At 41.2% G+C, this 17,660-nt stretch overlaps 1 protein-coding gene across 8 annotated transcripts in view; it reads left to right on the top strand.

The window, feature by feature from the left end:
* The window catches only part of BRD9 (bromodomain containing 9), a 122,863-nt gene that overhangs the window by 78,431 nt on the left and 26,772 nt on the right, over positions 1 to 17,660 (top strand). For all 8 annotated transcript variants that reach the window (XM_081343164.1, XM_081343169.1, XM_081343163.1 and 5 more), the window contains 3 exons: positions 10,371 to 10,503; positions 11,802 to 11,877; positions 13,152 to 13,247. In XM_081343164.1, the coding sequence (XP_081199290.1) occupies positions 10,371 to 10,503; positions 11,802 to 11,877; positions 13,152 to 13,247 (305 nt within the window). The remainder of the gene's footprint in view (positions 1 to 10,370; positions 10,504 to 11,801; positions 11,878 to 13,151; positions 13,248 to 17,660) is intronic.

The raw sequence follows: 17,660 nt of genomic DNA, 5'->3' as shown, positions 1-17,660 counted from the left end.
ATGCATTCCCTAGCCTTCCGATTGGCTAAAGGATCCTCGGACCTCCTCAAGGCAGCCATGAAGTGGTTGACGTTCCGCAGCTTGGGAACATCAGGGTTGTGCAGGGTCACCATCCACCTAGCAGCTGCTCCCTCCATGGCTACAATCCTCATCCTTCTGTTGTCACTGTGGATATCTCAGCCATATTCTTCCATGTAGCTAAGGACATGGGCTAGGAAAAACTCCAGCTGTTAAGGCATCCCATCGTGCTTCATTCCCAAGGGTGGAAATTTTTGTCCAGGTCAGTGGGTTCTTCTCCGCTTGGCCCATTGCCTGTCTTCCCCAGCCAAGATGGCTTGTGCTGGGGTGGCAGCCTCTGCCATTGCTTCCATAGCCTCTCATGTGCTAGTAGAGGGGCCTGGGTTTGCCCTTGCTCTCCCGGCACTCCTCTTCTGCCATTCCCACAGTTATTGAGCCTTCACATGGGTCTTCCTCCTCCTCTTTTAGGGACTTGAAAGCTTCCACCATCAGGTTGATGGCTTGCTTGAGGAAGCAGTTGGATTGGGCTGGTCTCTCGTTGTCCTCGCTGAGGTTGAATGTCCTCTCCATCTCTCGCTTCCACCCTGGCTGGTGACTGCCACCCTTAAGGGTTACCTTAATGGCTTTTGCCTCCCAGTCTTCTTTCTTTCCAACACCCATTGACCATCTCAGTTTCTCCCAACTTTCTCTGGTCACAGCCTTGTGAGATGAACCAGAGGAGTCCAAGCTGCTCTCACTCAGGCCAGTCTGGGGGGGGTGCTTCCCCACCAAGGTTGCCTTCTCCTCTCTCACTGCCATGGTTTAACATCTTTTGCATGGTCCCTGTGGTAGGGGTTTTCCCTCCGGGTTGACCAGTTTGCAGATCCTGCCTTATGTAAGGACCCGCCTCAATTTTCTTGAAACAGCATAATTTCAAAAGGAACTTTTATTGGGAGATGTTGACAATAAGAATAGAAGGCAGGATCAGAGGGTTTCCCACGTGAATGAAGTAATCAAAAGTGTCCATAGTAACCCCATCCCAACTGTCCATCCAGACGGTTCAAATCCGCAGGTGTAAAAGCACTATGGGAACAGAATGATAAGGTGCCGCTTCCAAGGCTGTTAGATGTCTGCACCATTTCTTCCATGGACGGAGATAAGGCAGATGGTCAGAGGCCCATTCCATTCTCACCCCATTAGAAAAACATCAAAGAGGATAGAGCAGAAAATAAAGCAAAGGAAATACATATCAGCACCCCAAGCTTCCCCCTTCCTCCCTGGAGTATGGCAGAACTTGAAAAGGATAAGAAAACCCATGCCCATACAAAGTTAGGATTCTGACAATGTCAGGACCCACTTCAACTCCACAACTTAAGTAAACAGAACTCTTGGAAAAAATTTCTTCCAATAGGAACTTTTATTAACAGTAGTTGATAGCAGGCATAATAGACAGGATCTGAGATTTCCCACACAGCGCAGTAGATTATAGTATCCCCAAGCAAGATCCACCCCATAGATTGACCACCCGAGGAGGGATGGCCAATCCTCAAGTGTTAAGTCCATTGTGGGAAATGGGGAGATAACATTGGCCCGTCTCCAGCTCATACAGCGGGTCGGTGGCTTCTTCACACCTTCCTCTGAGAGTGTAGACATAAACCAGGCACTGAGGTTACATTCCTTATTTCCTCCTTTGTTCTAACTGACAGTTTACAAGATAGTTCAGAGAAAGAGATAATTGTTTCAGAGAAAGTTGTTACATTTCAGTGGGTGGGTCGAGGATAAAGACCCAATAAACAAAGGATTACATTGTAGTGAATAGAGGAAGTGAAAGTAATAACCTTGCAGGCTCATCCCCCCTCCCCCTTAGGAGTATGGCAGAACCCAGGGAAAGGTGGGATTTGTTTTTAGATCAGAGAGGATAGATAGAAATGAAATGAAATAGGAATGGGTTCTGACAGACAACTTGTTGGATATTTTTAACGAGATTTTTTTCCTATATGCTAGTCCACCATTTTGATGTCAGAACCTGTTCTGTTTTCAGACTTTCTTCTGTTTAACTACAAGAAACTACCATTTCATCACAAAAAATCATAAGTAAACTTTTTACACTATTATTACTTATTTGATAGATTTCCTTTAATTTCTAATTATATGATTATATAATTGGAATTGATCTGCGTTCATCGGTATCTGATGTTCTATTTCCTTTCTTTTTATTGCTGTTCATCTTAATTAGCTTTTATTATTAAAATATATTCAATTAATCTGTTAATTTCTTTGAGCATGTTTTCATATCAATTATTTATTGTTCATTTGTTTTATATCAAACATTATTGATATATTTTAAAATATTTTGCTCTCGATGATACAATTTGTTTTATTGTAATGAACAGAAGTTTTAGGCATAAGAATACTTGTTTTCTAAGAGTAAAAGAAAGAAGGATTTTCAGGTTGGAGGTCCGCAGCATGATTCTTCTGGTTCTTCTCCACAATCCCAAGATCTTTTGTATGAGAGATATATGTAATCGAAAATAATCTCTCTAAATTAATCCATTGTTCACATCAGAAAGTGCAAGGCAACTTTAATTTTCTCAGGGTAGATCTCAGTTATAGATATGATAATTTGGCACCTAGATGAACTGCAAAATAAAGAAGTTAAAAGAATTGTAGACTTAATATTCAGAATATAGTTGAAACTGAGTTTAAGTTTAAGTTTAAGTTTATTAATATTTCTATACCGCCCTTCTCCCGAAGGACTCAGGGCGGTGTACAGGGCAAGAGTAAAACATAAAGTTACAAAAATTAAAAAGTTATTAAATACATGCCCATAAAAAACAATAAATACATTAATAAAACCCCCAATAAAATGATAATAAAAACCCCAGCAATCCCACCCTCAGGCCAGGCCGGCTTGTTCGAACAGGTATGTTTTCAGATCGCGGCGAAAGGAGCGAAGATCCGGCGCCGTCCGGAGCTCAACCGGTAACTGGTTCCATAGCTCCGGAGCGCCCACAGAGAAAGATCTCCCCCTGGGGGCCACCAGTCTACATTCTCTGACCGGTGGCACCCTGAGGAGTCCCTCTCTGTGGGCGCTCCGGAGCTATGGAACCAGTTACCGGTTGAGCTCCGGACGGCGCCGGATCTTCGCTCCTTTCGCCGCGATCTGAAAACATACCTGTTCGAACAAGCCGGCCTGGCCTGAGGGTGGGATTGCTGGGGTTTGCATAAAATATCAGAAGGGTGGGATTGCTGGGGTTGCATAAAATATCAGAAGATTTTGGTAAATAAGATGTAGAAAAACAACTTCATCTGCTTAAGATCTATTTTGATCTATAAGTATATGAAATTTTGGAAATCGAAGAAATATATGGACAATATGAATAAAAACCTCCATATTTGATAAAGTAAGCACGCCTATTAAAATTTGACATTTTCATTATTTCAACATGGAGTTATTTGATCTTCATTTCAACTATGGATAAGTGAGATATAATGTAACAAGCATCGTGCATCATTTACACATTGTAATCCTATAATTTACAAATTTTGCATGTAGAAACAATAACACACTCCTACATTTGTCACTCTTAAATCCGTAAAATTAGAATCAGGTGCATTGATTTAAACATCGGGATTTGGGACTTCCGGTTTGCCAAGTCGGCCGTCAGGGACGTCTGGAGGATGGCTCTCGTCTTCCACGTCCAGTTTCGCATCGCTGGGGGGGTCCTAAAAGGGCTGAAGAGCCGCCTTGGAGGGGTGACCAGATAGAAGGGGCTTTTGCAGAAACGTGGGGGAGCTGCAACCCCCCCATCAGTGCCTGCATTCCCTTAGTACTGACAGCCGAAGTCAAACTTACCATCAGACAACTTTAAAGCAGCGTGGAAGAGATGGGGGTAAGATTCCTCTCTTATACCTTAATCATCTTCTTTTCACCTAAATAAGCTGCTAAGTACCTTCCCCCCTGTGGAGAAGGAGGGGTGAATTCAACCCTCCCTTCAAATAAGCGGCAAGCAAGCTCAGGGGTGTTTTTTAAAAAAAAACGTTGAAAAAAAGAAACGGACTAAAAGAAAACTTTCAAAGTACTTGGGGGACACCCAGTGGCTAAACCTGAAATTGCAATCTGACTTTCTCTTTAAAAAAAATCAAGAAAATGTTTAAGAAAAACAAGATAAGATTAACCTTGAACACCAGATGTGAAACTCCACCATGGAAGAGCTTCAAAAACAAATCTATGCTATGTGGGAAATATCTTACCAAACTTATCAGTTCGTTTCTACAGCTGGTGATGAAATAAGAGCAAATTAGAAAGCATCTCGAAGAAAAAAACTCAAACTGTGACTACAACTAATATTTTATCGGGACAGAACTTAACAGAAGAAATTGAACAATCAAATACATTGGCAGAATAATTAAATATTCAACAAATACAGACTTTTGAAGATCATAATGACAAACAGGTGGAAAAAAATTTATTCAGGAAAATTATATCAAGAGGTGAAAATAATGAGAGGATTTGGTGCTGTTAACAGACTCTTCAATCCTTCAAAAATGGAGACTGGAGGGCCACTTCAGTATGATATAACAACACAAGAATGCTTTGATGACCCTGAGGCAAAGAAGCAAAAAATGACATGGCAAAGGAAGAAAGCAAGAATAAGATTGAAGAAATATGGACATTCTTAAGAGGCCTGAAATAGATAATACCAAGATAGACAGGATTGTACTTGGATTACGAGAGATTGTTTTGATGAGTAGATAAAAATACTGACTAATTAAAAAATAAAAATAAAACACAGCTGTATGAATACTAACATTGAAATATTGAGCTCTATAAATGACATGGATTAAGATGTATATATGTTAAGAATGATAGAATGTAACTAATATATTAATATACTAATATACTTGGATGTAGTGACATGAAAGGATGTATTAAATGTTGAAATGGAAGAAATTTTGGTTAATTTTTAATATGTGGAAACTATAAATGAGAAATAAGAATATTATATTGACATCCTCTTTCTCCTTGCAATTGGTATCCTAATAACTGCCATTTTAGTATTGTACTACTAACATTGATATGGAAATGAGATAAATAAGAAGTGTATTTACATTACTAGGTATCGGAGAAAATTGTGTAAAGGGAAAGGAGGTTATTTAGCAATATGAAAATGAGAAAGTTTAAACGTTTAATTTTAATAGCAATGTAAAATTAAAGCTAGAAAAATATATAAGGTATTTGATGTTTTAAAGATGGAATGTTAAAATATAAAATATACTAAAGTATTCACAAATATAAGAAAACTATTAAATGATTGATGGATAGCAATGAGAAGTATGTTAATTTAGATAAGAGATAGTATGTATTAAAGGAAATAAGAGAGAGGAAGTATTAGTTACAACAATTTGGCGATTTGCAATAATATGTATTTGTCTGAAATGGAACTATTGTAACACAGACACCCCGTTGCTTTTTAAAGATATTGTAATATTGGAAAACTAATAATAGTAATAAAAAAATCGGGATTTGGAAGGATTCAGTCTTAATGAAACCTCAGACATTTAGTTGATTTGCTCTTTGTTATTGAAGTGTGTGGTTTTACCATGCTTGGATTGAAAGAGCTCTCTGAGGCCTTCAGAAAAAGATTTTAGATGTCTATGAATATGGGAAGAGATTTTAAAAGATCACCAAATAGTTGGACATCATTCATTTGTCTGCCGAAGTTCATCTACAACTGAAGATTTAAAACAACTGCCAACTCAACTGGGCCAAGTTCAGCTGAGAGCAGAATGCAAGATGCTGAAAGAAGTCTTTGAATATTCCCGAATTTTATCAGGTGACCTACAGGTACCTCTCACCACAATTGATATCAAAATGTATAAATCCACCATTAGAAAGAAGCTGCAGAAATTACTACTTGAGAGATGCCAGAAGGAAACCTTTGCTGTGGAATGAACATCAGAGCTAAATTAAAGTTTGCTCATGAGCACCTACAGGTGAAACTCAAAAAATTAGAATATCGTGCAAAAGTTCATTTATTTCAGTAATGCAACTTCAAAGGGGAAACTAATATATGAAATAGACTCATTACATGCAAAGCAAGATAGTTCAAGCCGTGATTTGTCATAATTGTGATGATTATGGCGTACAGCTCATGAAAACCCCAAATCCACAATCTCAGAAAATTAGAATATTACATGCAATCAATAAAACAAGGAGTGTACATAGAACAATATCGGACCTCTGAAAAGTATAAGCATGCATATGTACTCAGTACTTGGTTTGGGCCCCTTTTGCAGCAATTACTGCCTCAATGCGGCGTGGCATGGAAGCTATCAGCCTGTGGCACTGCTGAGGTGTTATGGAAGACCAGGATGCTTCAATAGCAGCCTTCAGCTCTTCTGCATTGTTCGGTCTCATTTTCTCTCATCTTTCTCTTGGCAATGCCCCATAGATTCTCTATGGGGTTCAGGTCAGGCGAGTTTGCTGGCCAATCAAGCACAGTAATCCCACGGTCATTGAACCAGGTTTTGGTGCTTTTGGCAGTGTGGGCAGATGCCAAGTCCTGCTGGAAAATGAAGTCAGCATCCCCATAAAGCTCGTCTGCGGAAGGAAGCATGAAGTGCTCCAAAATCTCCTGGTAGACGGCTGCGTTGACCCTGGACTTAATGAAGCACAGTGGACCAACACCAGCAGATGACATGGCTCCCCAAATCAACACAGACTGTGGAAACTTCACACTGGACTTCAAGCATCTTGCAGTGTGTGCCTCTCCATTCTTCCTCCAGACTCTGGGTCCTTGGTTTCCAAATGAGATGCAAAAGTTGCTCTCATCAGAAAAGAGGACTTTGGACCTCTGAGCAACAGACCAGGTCTGTTTTTCTTTAGCCCAGGTAAGACGCTTCTGACGTTGTTTGTTGTTCAGGAGCGGCTTGACAAGAGGAATACAACATTTGAAGCCCATGTCCTGGATCCGTCTGTGTGTGATGGCTCTTGATGCACTGACTCCAGCCTCAGTCGACTCCTTGTGAAAGTCCCCAACACTTTTGAATGGCCTTTTCCTGACAATCCTCTCCAGGCTGCGGTCATCCCTGCTGTTTGTGCACCTTTTTCTTCCACACTTTTCCCTTCCACATAACTTTCTATTAATGTGCTTTGATACAGCACTTTGGGAACATCCAACTTCTTTTGCAATTACCTTTTGAGGCTTTCCCTCCTTATGGAGGGTGTCAATGATGGTTTTCTGCACAACTGTCAGGTCAGCAGTCTTCCCCATGATTGTGATGTTTACTGAACCAGACTGAGAGACCATTTAAAGGCTCAGGAACCCTTTGCAGGTGTTATGGCTTAATTAGCTGATTAGAGTGGGACAGTTTGAGCCTAAAATATTGGACCTTTTCACAATATTCTAATTTTCTGAGATTGTGGATTTGGGGTTTTCATGAGCTGTAAGCCATAATCATCATAATTATGACAAATCACGGCTTGAACTATCTTGCTTTGCATGTAATGAGTCTATCTCATATATTAGTTTCCCCTTTTAAGTTGCATTACTGAAATAAATGAACTTTTGCACGATATTCTAATTTTTCAAGTTTCACCTGTAGGTCAGGGGTTCCCAACCTGGGGTGCGAGATGATATTCCAGGGGGTGCGAAAACTTGGGTTATAGTGTATATGCATAATTCATTTCCGTTATTTCGAACTTTTGTAAGGGGTGCGAGAATATATCAGAAGCATTCTAAGGGTGGTGGGGTATAGAAAAGGTTGGGAGCCTCTGACCTAGGAAAAGAAAGGACTTTTGCAATAATGTATTCAGGACAAATGAGGAAACAATAGAGTTATTTGATCATAATAGCAGAAGTTATCAAAACCAAAGACAGCATTTCACAAGAAGAACCTGATTACCAATTGTAAAATGTGGTGGAAATGTTATGCTTGGGCCTGTTTTGCCACATCAGGACCTAGCAGCTTACCCTCTTAGAATCCACTATGAGTTCTTCATTATAATTTGAGACCATTTGTCAGAAAATTGAAGCTCCACTGAAAGTAAACTTTGCACGTTGGCAACCTAAATATTGCAGTAAATCTATCAAGGAATGGCTCTAAAAGAAAAAGAAAAAGAAATGCAGGGTTCTGGAATGGCTGTTAAAGTCCAGATCTAAATCCAGGAAGATGTGGTGGGGTGATTTGACACAGACAGTGCGTGCAAGAAGCCCTTCAAACATTACACAATTGAAAAAATTCTGCATCAAGGAATGGAAAAAATTCCTCCCTGTCAATATCAGAGTTTGTTACACAGTTGTAACAAATTCTATTGCAGGCTGTTTTGCCAAAGGGAACAGTACCAAATGTTAGAATCAAGGATTGCCTACTTTTCCCACAGAAGGAAATGACATTACTTAATATTTTGTTGAAGAAATGATTGCAAAGTAAATTTTATACAGCTTTTTGTACAGTTGCATTATCTTTAAATATTGTTGAATGGCAATAAAATATTAATATGTCCACATACGTTAATAAAAGAGAAAAACTTTATATGCAGTGTATTTACATTTTCACATGACTATGTATAAGTTATACCTGATTTAAGACTAAAGAGGCAGTATTGGAATTAAAAAGAAATTAAATTTTGAAAGTGGAGGATACTATAAAAATTTTTCCAGGTAGTACTGTGACATATTCTTAGAAAGAAGAGGAATTTATTTATTTTTTATAATTACCCTTCAGGAAAAAGAATAAAATATACATAGGGTACTCCATAATATCTGGATATTTTTATAGATGCAGGCAAAGCTGTCACTTACACTGTAAAGATGCAGATAAAAAGGTTTGACATTTTTCTGTAAAAAAACAGGTGCAAAAGACTGGAACTTAGATTAGCCAATTGGCATTTCTGAGAATGAGAACTTTGACTAAACGACTAATATTTCTTCATTAAATAATTCAGAATTGTAATCAAGGATAAGCTCATTATATTTGCTAGATTTAATGACTTCAATAATCCATTTAAAAATGGAAAATGAAAAATTGAAAAAGAGGGACATATTTTTATAAGGAATTCATATTATAAATTATGGTGTAATCATTTGGAATGCATTCTTGGTGGAAAAAACTGGCTTTAAAGAAAAAATGGAGTGCCCATATCTATATATTTAAAAAAAAGAAAAACAAATGAAAGATGAGAAAAGAATTATCACACTTCCAGATTTAATTTGGAAAAGTAATAATAATCTCAATTTATGTTTCTCATTGACTTTGTCAGAATGAATGAAATGAGTGAACCTTTATTGACAAAGTACAACCATGTATACATTGAGATCGGCTGAACCTCCCTTCGTGCCTCCACCCATCCCGACTCACAGTGACAACAAACAGAAGCAGTAAAAGTTGCAAATATAAATCCTGTGATCACAGGACACTGTAGTATTGTAATTGTAAGCTGGTTGTGAAGTGCCCCAATTGCAATATAATCGCAAGGACACTGTGATAGCTGAACAATGACTGTTCATAAGACACCTTCATTCCATACCATTACAACTTCAGTCTCTGAATGAGACTGTTAAATGTTGTTAAATGTCCTGTAAAATAAAATTTTATGTATATTTTTTTAAAATTGTAAACTTCAGAGGGAGATATTTTAGTACAAGAATATAAATGGGGTCTTAAATTTATTTTAACATACTTTATATGTGGCTGTCTTTAAAGTTTACTCAGAAACTGCAGATAATCCAGAACACAGCATCATGGGAAGTTATAAGCATACCACAGTATGATTGTGTAATTCCTCTGCTTCATAAATTGCACTGGTTACCCCCTAGGCCAGGGGTAGGCAACCTTGGCTCTTTTATGACTTGTGGACTTCAACTCCCAGAATTCCTGAGATTTGAAGTCCACGAGTCATAAAAGAGCCAAGGTTGCCTACCCCTGCCCTAGGCTTTTGGGTACAATTCAGGATGCTAATTATCAGTCATAAAGCTTTTTGTATCATAAAGCCTGCATGACTGAAATTCCATCTCCTTAAACCTTCCACAAACCTTAAAGCCTGGATTCTCCGCTAGGCTTTTGATTAAGTCAAGTGGTGGACTCTTAGTGGGAGTGATAAATGTGAGAGGATATTTGGTTTTATTCCTCATAGATAGCTTTGTTGTTGCTGTTAATTTTGTTTTTAATTTTGTCTGTCATCTAGAGCCATGATGGAGCTGGGTAGTCTTATGATATTAAAATTAAAAAATATAGTAAGATGAAAAGAATGCTGATTTACCCAGGAAATCCATTATATTTACCTAGGGGTCATAAAACCCAATGGCTTATTTGTAGGGAGGGAGTGCAGTTGATTTGTTATTTATTTAATAATTTGTATTTTGTTATAGCTGTATATTTGAACCAGAAGGAAATGCATGCAGTCTGACAGACAGCACAGCTGAAGAACATGTCCTGGCCTTGGTAGAGCACGCAGCAGATGAAGCACGGGATCGGATCAATCAGTGTCTTCCAAACAGCAAGGTCTTGTTAAATTAATTCACATTTTGTTTTGCTATTTTTTTCAGGAATCTTTGCTCAGTTGGATAAGAATTTTTACATAGTATTTAGTAATAATAAAGTTGGAAGGGACCTTAGAGGTCATCTACTCCAACCCCCTGCTCAGGCAAGAAACCCTATACCATTTCAGGGAAATGGCTGTCCAGTCTCCTCTTAAAAACTTCCAGTGTTGGAGCATTCACCAATTCTGGAGGCAGGTTGTTCCACTGGTTAATTGTTCTAACTGTCAGGAAGTTTCTCCTTAGTTCTAGTTTGCTTCTCTCCTTGACTAGTTTCCATCCGTTGCTTCTTGTCTTGCTTTCAGGTGCTTTGGAGAATAGCTTGACTCCTTCTTTGTGGCAGCCCCTGAGATATTGGAACACTGCTATCATGTCACCCCTCACCCTTCTCTTCGTTAAACTACACATACCCAATTCCAGCAACCGTTCCCTAGTACATGAATATTTTTTGTATGAGGAGTTTTTATGTTAAATCTCTACAATAAAGATTAAAATGACATGTTTTAGACTTTTGTTTGTATATACGTGGAAATTAAATGGTATGCTCTTACTATTCTATCAGTGAAGTTCTTCTTAAGAATTCAGTTAGTTAACCTACATGTTAATGTTGCTTATGATAATACTCTACAATACTCTATATCCAACAGTATAACCAACTAGAAGAATTAAAGTTAAAATTTGATGAACAGTATCAGCTGATTGTGTTAACAGAAGATCTAAATGAATACATTGGATAATTCCATTTTCTTCTTTTATTTAGAGCATTTATGAATACAAATGCTTTATTTTTTTAGAACAACACAGACAATTTTGTTTTAGTATAATGTGTGGATCCAGTTTCATTGTATATTATATTTAAAAACAGAAATATTTGTATCCTATTCAAGAATTTATTTATTAGATTGTATAGGCACAGCTCTTCTTTCAGTGACACATTCAACATCAACTTGGCAGCCGGGCTGGGGAGAAGGGAACTGGGCCATGCTAGTGGTGGGTCAGTGCACATGAGCATGCGCAACTCAACTCACACGAACAGTGGGCAGGCACACAGACACATGCACACCAGCCCGCTACTTGCGAGAGTGGAGCTGTACCCTCGTGTGAGCTAGTCCACCTTTCACACATCCCAATTCTGAATAGACCATGGCCTTTTAGTGGGCCACGGGCTGGGGACCCCTGTGCTAACAGATCTGTTATTTACTGATTAAACAGGAAACATTAAAAAAAAACACCTGATCCTCCTTTTGTTATACTTAAATACAGATAGGTTACCTGAAAAAGAATACTGATGGATCTTTGATCTTCAGTGTACTCAATCCATCAGATCCTGAAACAGAAGGTAATTTTCAGATAATTGTAATAGTTTATATTTTGCATTGTAAATATGTTTAATTATGCATGACTAAGCTTGTACTTTTACCTTATTTACCAAAAGAAAATGTATAATGTTTTAATCTTTATTTAATAGACATAGGTAACTCCATTTGAATATTAAATATGCTTTTGTCTCAGAATTGGCAACTGAAATATATTTGGTGAGCTAATATTGACATAATTCGCAGGCTTTTGGCCAATACTCTAGTAAGTTCATAGCACAAAACTCAGCCCCAAGCCATCCTAGCAGCCAAGATACATATTTGCTTTCTCAGTAGGGAGAGCAAAAAGACAGTGAAGATCAGTTGGGATGACCTCTTTAAATAAAGCATGCGTGTAGAATTGATTGGAACGATCATTTGAAGTTATTACATTAATCTTTAATTTATTTTTCACTTTCTTAAGTAATCTTGAATTATGACTTGTATTTCAACATTTTTTGATTAACCGAACAATTTAGTTTATTATATGTCAAACTCTTTCATGTTTATATTGCTAATTATATTTTAATAATTATGTTTAATGCAATTTCATATTTTACATGTTCAATTTCTTGATTCATTCATTCAGTAATGTCAAAATTAACTTGTTCATTAATTTTCTTGCATCAATTTCTCAGAGCTAATGCAACATATTTGACTCTTCCTTTTAGTAAAAGAAATAAATTCTTTAGAGAACAATTTCTAAAATTTAGAAAGTTCAGTACTACAAAGAAGGGGGAAGTCAAAAATCAAATACTTATCTATATTATTTTTAGCAGCGTTTTCTTTTTACATCTATAACTAATAGTATAGTGAAGATTTTAAACTAAAATATATACTTTTCATATCATGAAGACAATTCAGTGTATACTGCTTAATATAAGTAATGTTTTATCGAGCATTGTATAATTTCAGTCATTATTTGTTTATAGATCTTTTTTGAAAATATACCTCTGTTGTAGTTTTTAAAAAGACAAGGCTGAAAAAAGAAAGATAATCCTTTTTTGCTTAACTATATAACCTAATAACATTTTTTTATTTTTGTTCATTATCAAATTGTATTTTCTGCAGCCCAGTTGTTCTTTACTAACATATTAAAACAAACTGATACTGTTTTAAAATATTAACAGTTTCTGAATAGCCTCTTTAGTAATTTCAGGCAGAAATTCTTAAAATCCATGATAGTGTGTAAAGATATCTTCCTATTACTTTTGAAAACTTGCTAAACATTTATTTATATGTTTATTGTTGAAAGTAGAGGAGGAAAGCCATCCAGTGGATCTGAGCTCTCTATCCAGCAAATTACTACCTGGTTTTACAGCATTAGGCTTCAAAGATGAAAGAAGGCATAAAGGTAAGTTCTGTGATGCAAAGAATGTTTATATTTACAAGATTAAACATTTGTATTCATATTTATAAGGGTTTTTTTTCATTTAATTTTGAATTTTTTTAGAATGTAATTACTAAATATCCAGTGATTCAGGTGGTCTGGTCCTGTAGGTCTCATTGCAATGTGAATGATTGATTTCATTTAGATGTAGGTACCATAATGCAAGCTTTTCTCAAGCATACAAAGTCTTTGTGCTGTCCATAACTGGCTTAAAAACCAAAGAATGCTTATCTGTATTTCCTCGCTGAACTAAAGACATATTTCAGTGGTATGGTCAGAATTCTGTCCTTGGTTCAGAACCCTTCAATTTAAAAAAAAAAGATTGTCATTTTAAAATATGTTTATATCATTTTTCATATGTAATACAAAGCAATGACATTTATTAAAAATCAACAAAAATGTTCAAATACAATTAAAACATGCATCATAGTACAATTAAATAATTTTAAAACTTTATCATATGTGAAAAAAGAAAAATGGAAACTGGTTGAATATGTAAAGGTTGTGTGTTGACAATTTATTAACTTGTGTTATTAGCTTTTTTAGCTGTCCAAGATGACGTTTGCAAGCTATAATATATTATAAAATTCTATATTGTGCATGCCCAAGATGGCGAACGTGTTTGGCTGAGTTCCGCGAGGAGTTCGGCAACTTGGCGACCCTGGGAGTCCCACAGAAGTGTTTTTTCCTTCTGTGATGGGGCTTGGGTTGGGGGACGACGAGTAGAAGTTGTCGGTGGCTGTTCCCGGGGCGGCGGTGTAGCTCACCGTTATGGGAGTTGGCTCCGCGAGCCCTGGACCTTCGGAGGGCCCTTGGCTTAGTCCAGTGGAGCCTTGGAAGGCCCGGAAGATCTCGGAAGAACTTCGCTCCGTGCGGCGCCGACCAGCTGATTGTCGGTGCCGCAGGAGCCCGGTGGAGCTTGGCGGAAGGCCCGGAAGAGCTGGGAAGAGCCGCGCTCCATGCGGCACCGACCAACTGATTGTTGGTGCTGTGGGAGCCCGGTGGAGCCTGGCGGAGCCCGGGAGAACTTGGCGGAGCTTGGCGGTGCTCGGAAGAACTTACCAGCTGCCTGGAGGAGCTGCGCTCTGTTGGATGCCGGCCGGCTGATGGTTGGTGCTGTTGGAGTTGCGGCTTGGAGCGGCGTCGGAGTGGTGGAGTGGTGGCGATATTGTGGTTGGCGGCTGGGGCGGCTGGTGGCGAGGGGACTTGGAGTGCTGCGGCCGCTCCGGGGTGGTGACCATGGCTCAGTGGTGGAGTGCGGACACTTTGTGCCTTGGACGGTTGAGAGGCACAAACCAGCTTTGCACCACCAGAAACCAGCCAACCGAGTTTGTGGCCCAGTGGAAGTACTGTGGGTTTCCTGGTTTCTTCCTCTATTGGCCTAATCATCATCTGGTCCTTTCCTGACGCGAGGAAGAATTTTGCAGCCAGGATTCCTCACCATTTTGTGACTCTGTTGGCTTTTATGCCTGGATTAATCTGCTGACTCTTTTTCCTCATCGCCCCCCATCCCCAAAGGCTTTGGAAGGACCCGGGTACAAAACCACTGTGGGAGAGTGGCCAAGACTTACCAGCTGCTATCTCCTAGAGGTGAGAGCTCTAGGTGGTATGCCTTATCCCCGGTTATGTGTTCCACGCTGCTCCCCGGACCTGACCGTCGTGAGAGGACGGGAGTTGATCTGTTCCGGGGTTATACCCAGCTCAAGTGGCAGTGGGGCTGGGTTTGCAGATTGGACACTTACCTTCTGTTTTAAGATCCTCCTGTTTGAGCTAGGGATTGCCTTTTTGCCAGACTTATTTGGACAATCATTATGCGTCTTAGCTATTCCAGCACGGTTCTGTTCGCCCTCAGGGGTGCCCCCCCATCCTGGCTGCGACCCGCCTTATTCTCCATTCTGCCTCTTGATGAAGGGCCCGATTGTTGGGACCCTGAGAGATGGCTGGGCAGGGACAGGGGCCTCCGGTACAAATTTAATAAGAGGCCCCTGGTTACTTTTTTAGTTAAATTTTTTGTGGGGTTAGGGAGGGGGGAGGGATTTCGTGGTTGGATGGAATTGGGGGGGAGTCCACCAACTGTTGTTCAGGCCAGGTCCGGGATTGATCACGTGGGGGGGAGCTGGGGTTGGTTGCCTCCGGAGCTCTGGAGCGGGTCGTGGGATTACCTATTCCCACGACGTTAGGGAATGGCAGCAGGTGTACGAACAGAGGGCCGTATCGACATCTGGGAGTGCGTCTCCGCTATCTCCAAGCGGTGAGGTGCTCCAACCCTCTGGTGTCGCCCCGAGGTTCCGGGAGCGAGGATGTGCAGCCTCCTGAGCTCCGGTTGTTGTACTTGAATGCCAGGTCCATTGTCAATAAGGCTCCTCTCATCCGGGATCTGGTTGGGGGACCTGGCTTGCATTACGGAGACCTGGTTGGGCCCAGAGGGTAGTGTCCCTCTGGTTGATCTTTGCCCTCCAGGTTTCCGGGTGCTGCACCGGCCTCGGGCTCAGGGTAGGGGCGGGGGAGTGGCGGTAGTTATGAGGGAGACCTTGTGTCCGCAGGAGGCCACCATTGTCCAAATAGCCAGGTGTGAGTCCCTCCTCCTGAGATGTGGTCCTAGGGCGCAGTTGGGCTTGCTGCTGGTGTACCTTTCGCCTAGTCGCGCAGCAGCAGCCCTGCCTGAACTTCTCGATATCCTCTCGGGGCTGGTGATTGAGTTCCCCAAACTTATGGTTTTGGGTGACTTCAATCTACCATCCCTGGGAGGATCATCTGAGTTAGCTCAGGAGTTCATGGCTTCCATGACGGCCATGGACCTGATGCAAGTAATTCATGGACCGACTCATGTGGGGGGGCCACACCCTTCATTTGGTTTTCCTATCTGGACGGTGGTTAGATGATCTAGGTGGGGGTTCTCCAATTGTTATGCCCCTGTCATGGACCGATCATCATCTCCTGCGGCTGGTCTTCTGTTTTGCCACTCCCCACCGTGGGCTTGTTGAACCAACTAGATGGTTCCGCCCCAGGCGCTTAATGGACCCTGAGAGGTTCCAGGCAGCGCTGGGGTCCCCACCTGCCTCCTCTGCTCACAGCTCGGCGGATGCCTTAGTGGAAGCCTGGGAAAAGGCAGCCACAGAGGGACTTGACCGAGTTGTACCCTTGCGGCCCCTGACCCGGTGCAGATCCCAGTGGGCTCCAGGGTTTTCTGCGGAGCTCCGGAAGATGAAGCGTCGGAGACGGGGCCTAGAGAGCTGTTGGAGATCCAGCCGGTCTGAATCCGACCGATTGCGACTAAGATCCTTTACTAGGTCTTATCTCGCGGCGATGAGGATGGCGAGGTCTAATTACTTCGCTACCCTCATCGCGTCCGCAGATAATCGCCCGGCTGCCCTGTTTAGGGTGACCCACTCCCTCCTTAACCAGGAGGTGAGAGAGGATCCCTTGCAGAGTCGTGCTGAGGAGTTTAGCCAACATCTGTCAGACAAAATCGCTCGGATTCGGACCGGTTTGGAGTCCGACTGGGCAGAGTCTGACGATCAGGACATGCGTGGTCTTGTCGATGTTATCTGGGAGGAGTTCGATCCTGTGACTCCGGAGGAAGTGGACAGGATTATGGGGAAGCTGAGCTCCATCACCTGTTTATTGGACCCGTGCCCTTCCTGGCTGGTTTATGCAGCTCGGGAAAGGACACAAGGCTGGCTCCAGGTGGTGATATCTGCATCCTTGAGTGAGGGTAGTTTCCCCGCCGCCTTGAAGGAGGCGGTGGTGAGACCTCTCCTCAAGAAGCCTGCCTTGGACCCAGCTGTATTAAACAACTTTCGTCCGGTCTCCAACCTTCGCTTTCTTGCGAAGGTTGTTGAGAGCGTGGTGGCGCATCAGCTCCCTTTGGTCCTGAATGAAGCTGATTATCTAGATCCCTACCAATTGGGTTTCAGGCCCGGGTACAGCATGGAGACGGCATTGGTTGCTCTGGTGAATGATCTCTGGAGGGCTCGGGACAGGGGACATTCCTCTCTTCTAGTCCTATTAGACCTCTCAGCGGCTTTTGATACCATCGACCATGGTATCTTGCTGCGGCGTCTCAGGGGATTGGGAGTGGGAGTCACGGTTCTTCAGTGGTTCTCCTCCTACCTCCTGGGATGTTCACAGTTGGTGTTGGCAGGGGGACAGAGGTCGACCTCGAGGCCTCTCGTTTGCGGAGTTCCTCAGGGGTCGGTCCTCTCGCCTCTCCTGTTGAACATCTACATGAAGCCTCTGGGTGAGATCATTCGTGGTTTTGGAGTTGGGTATCATCAGTATGCTGATGATACCCAGCTTTTTATTTTGACCCCAAACCACCCCAGTGATGCCCTCGACGTGATGTCCCGTTGCCTGGAGGCGGTTCGGGTCTGGATG

Source organism: Vipera berus (assembly GCF_964194415.1).
Source record: "Vipera berus genome assembly, chromosome: Z".
Taxonomy (NCBI): domain Eukaryota; kingdom Metazoa; phylum Chordata; class Lepidosauria; order Squamata; family Viperidae; genus Vipera; species Vipera berus.
Note: the sequence above shows the minus strand (reverse complement) of the source record. Positions and strands in the feature narration are given on the sequence as shown.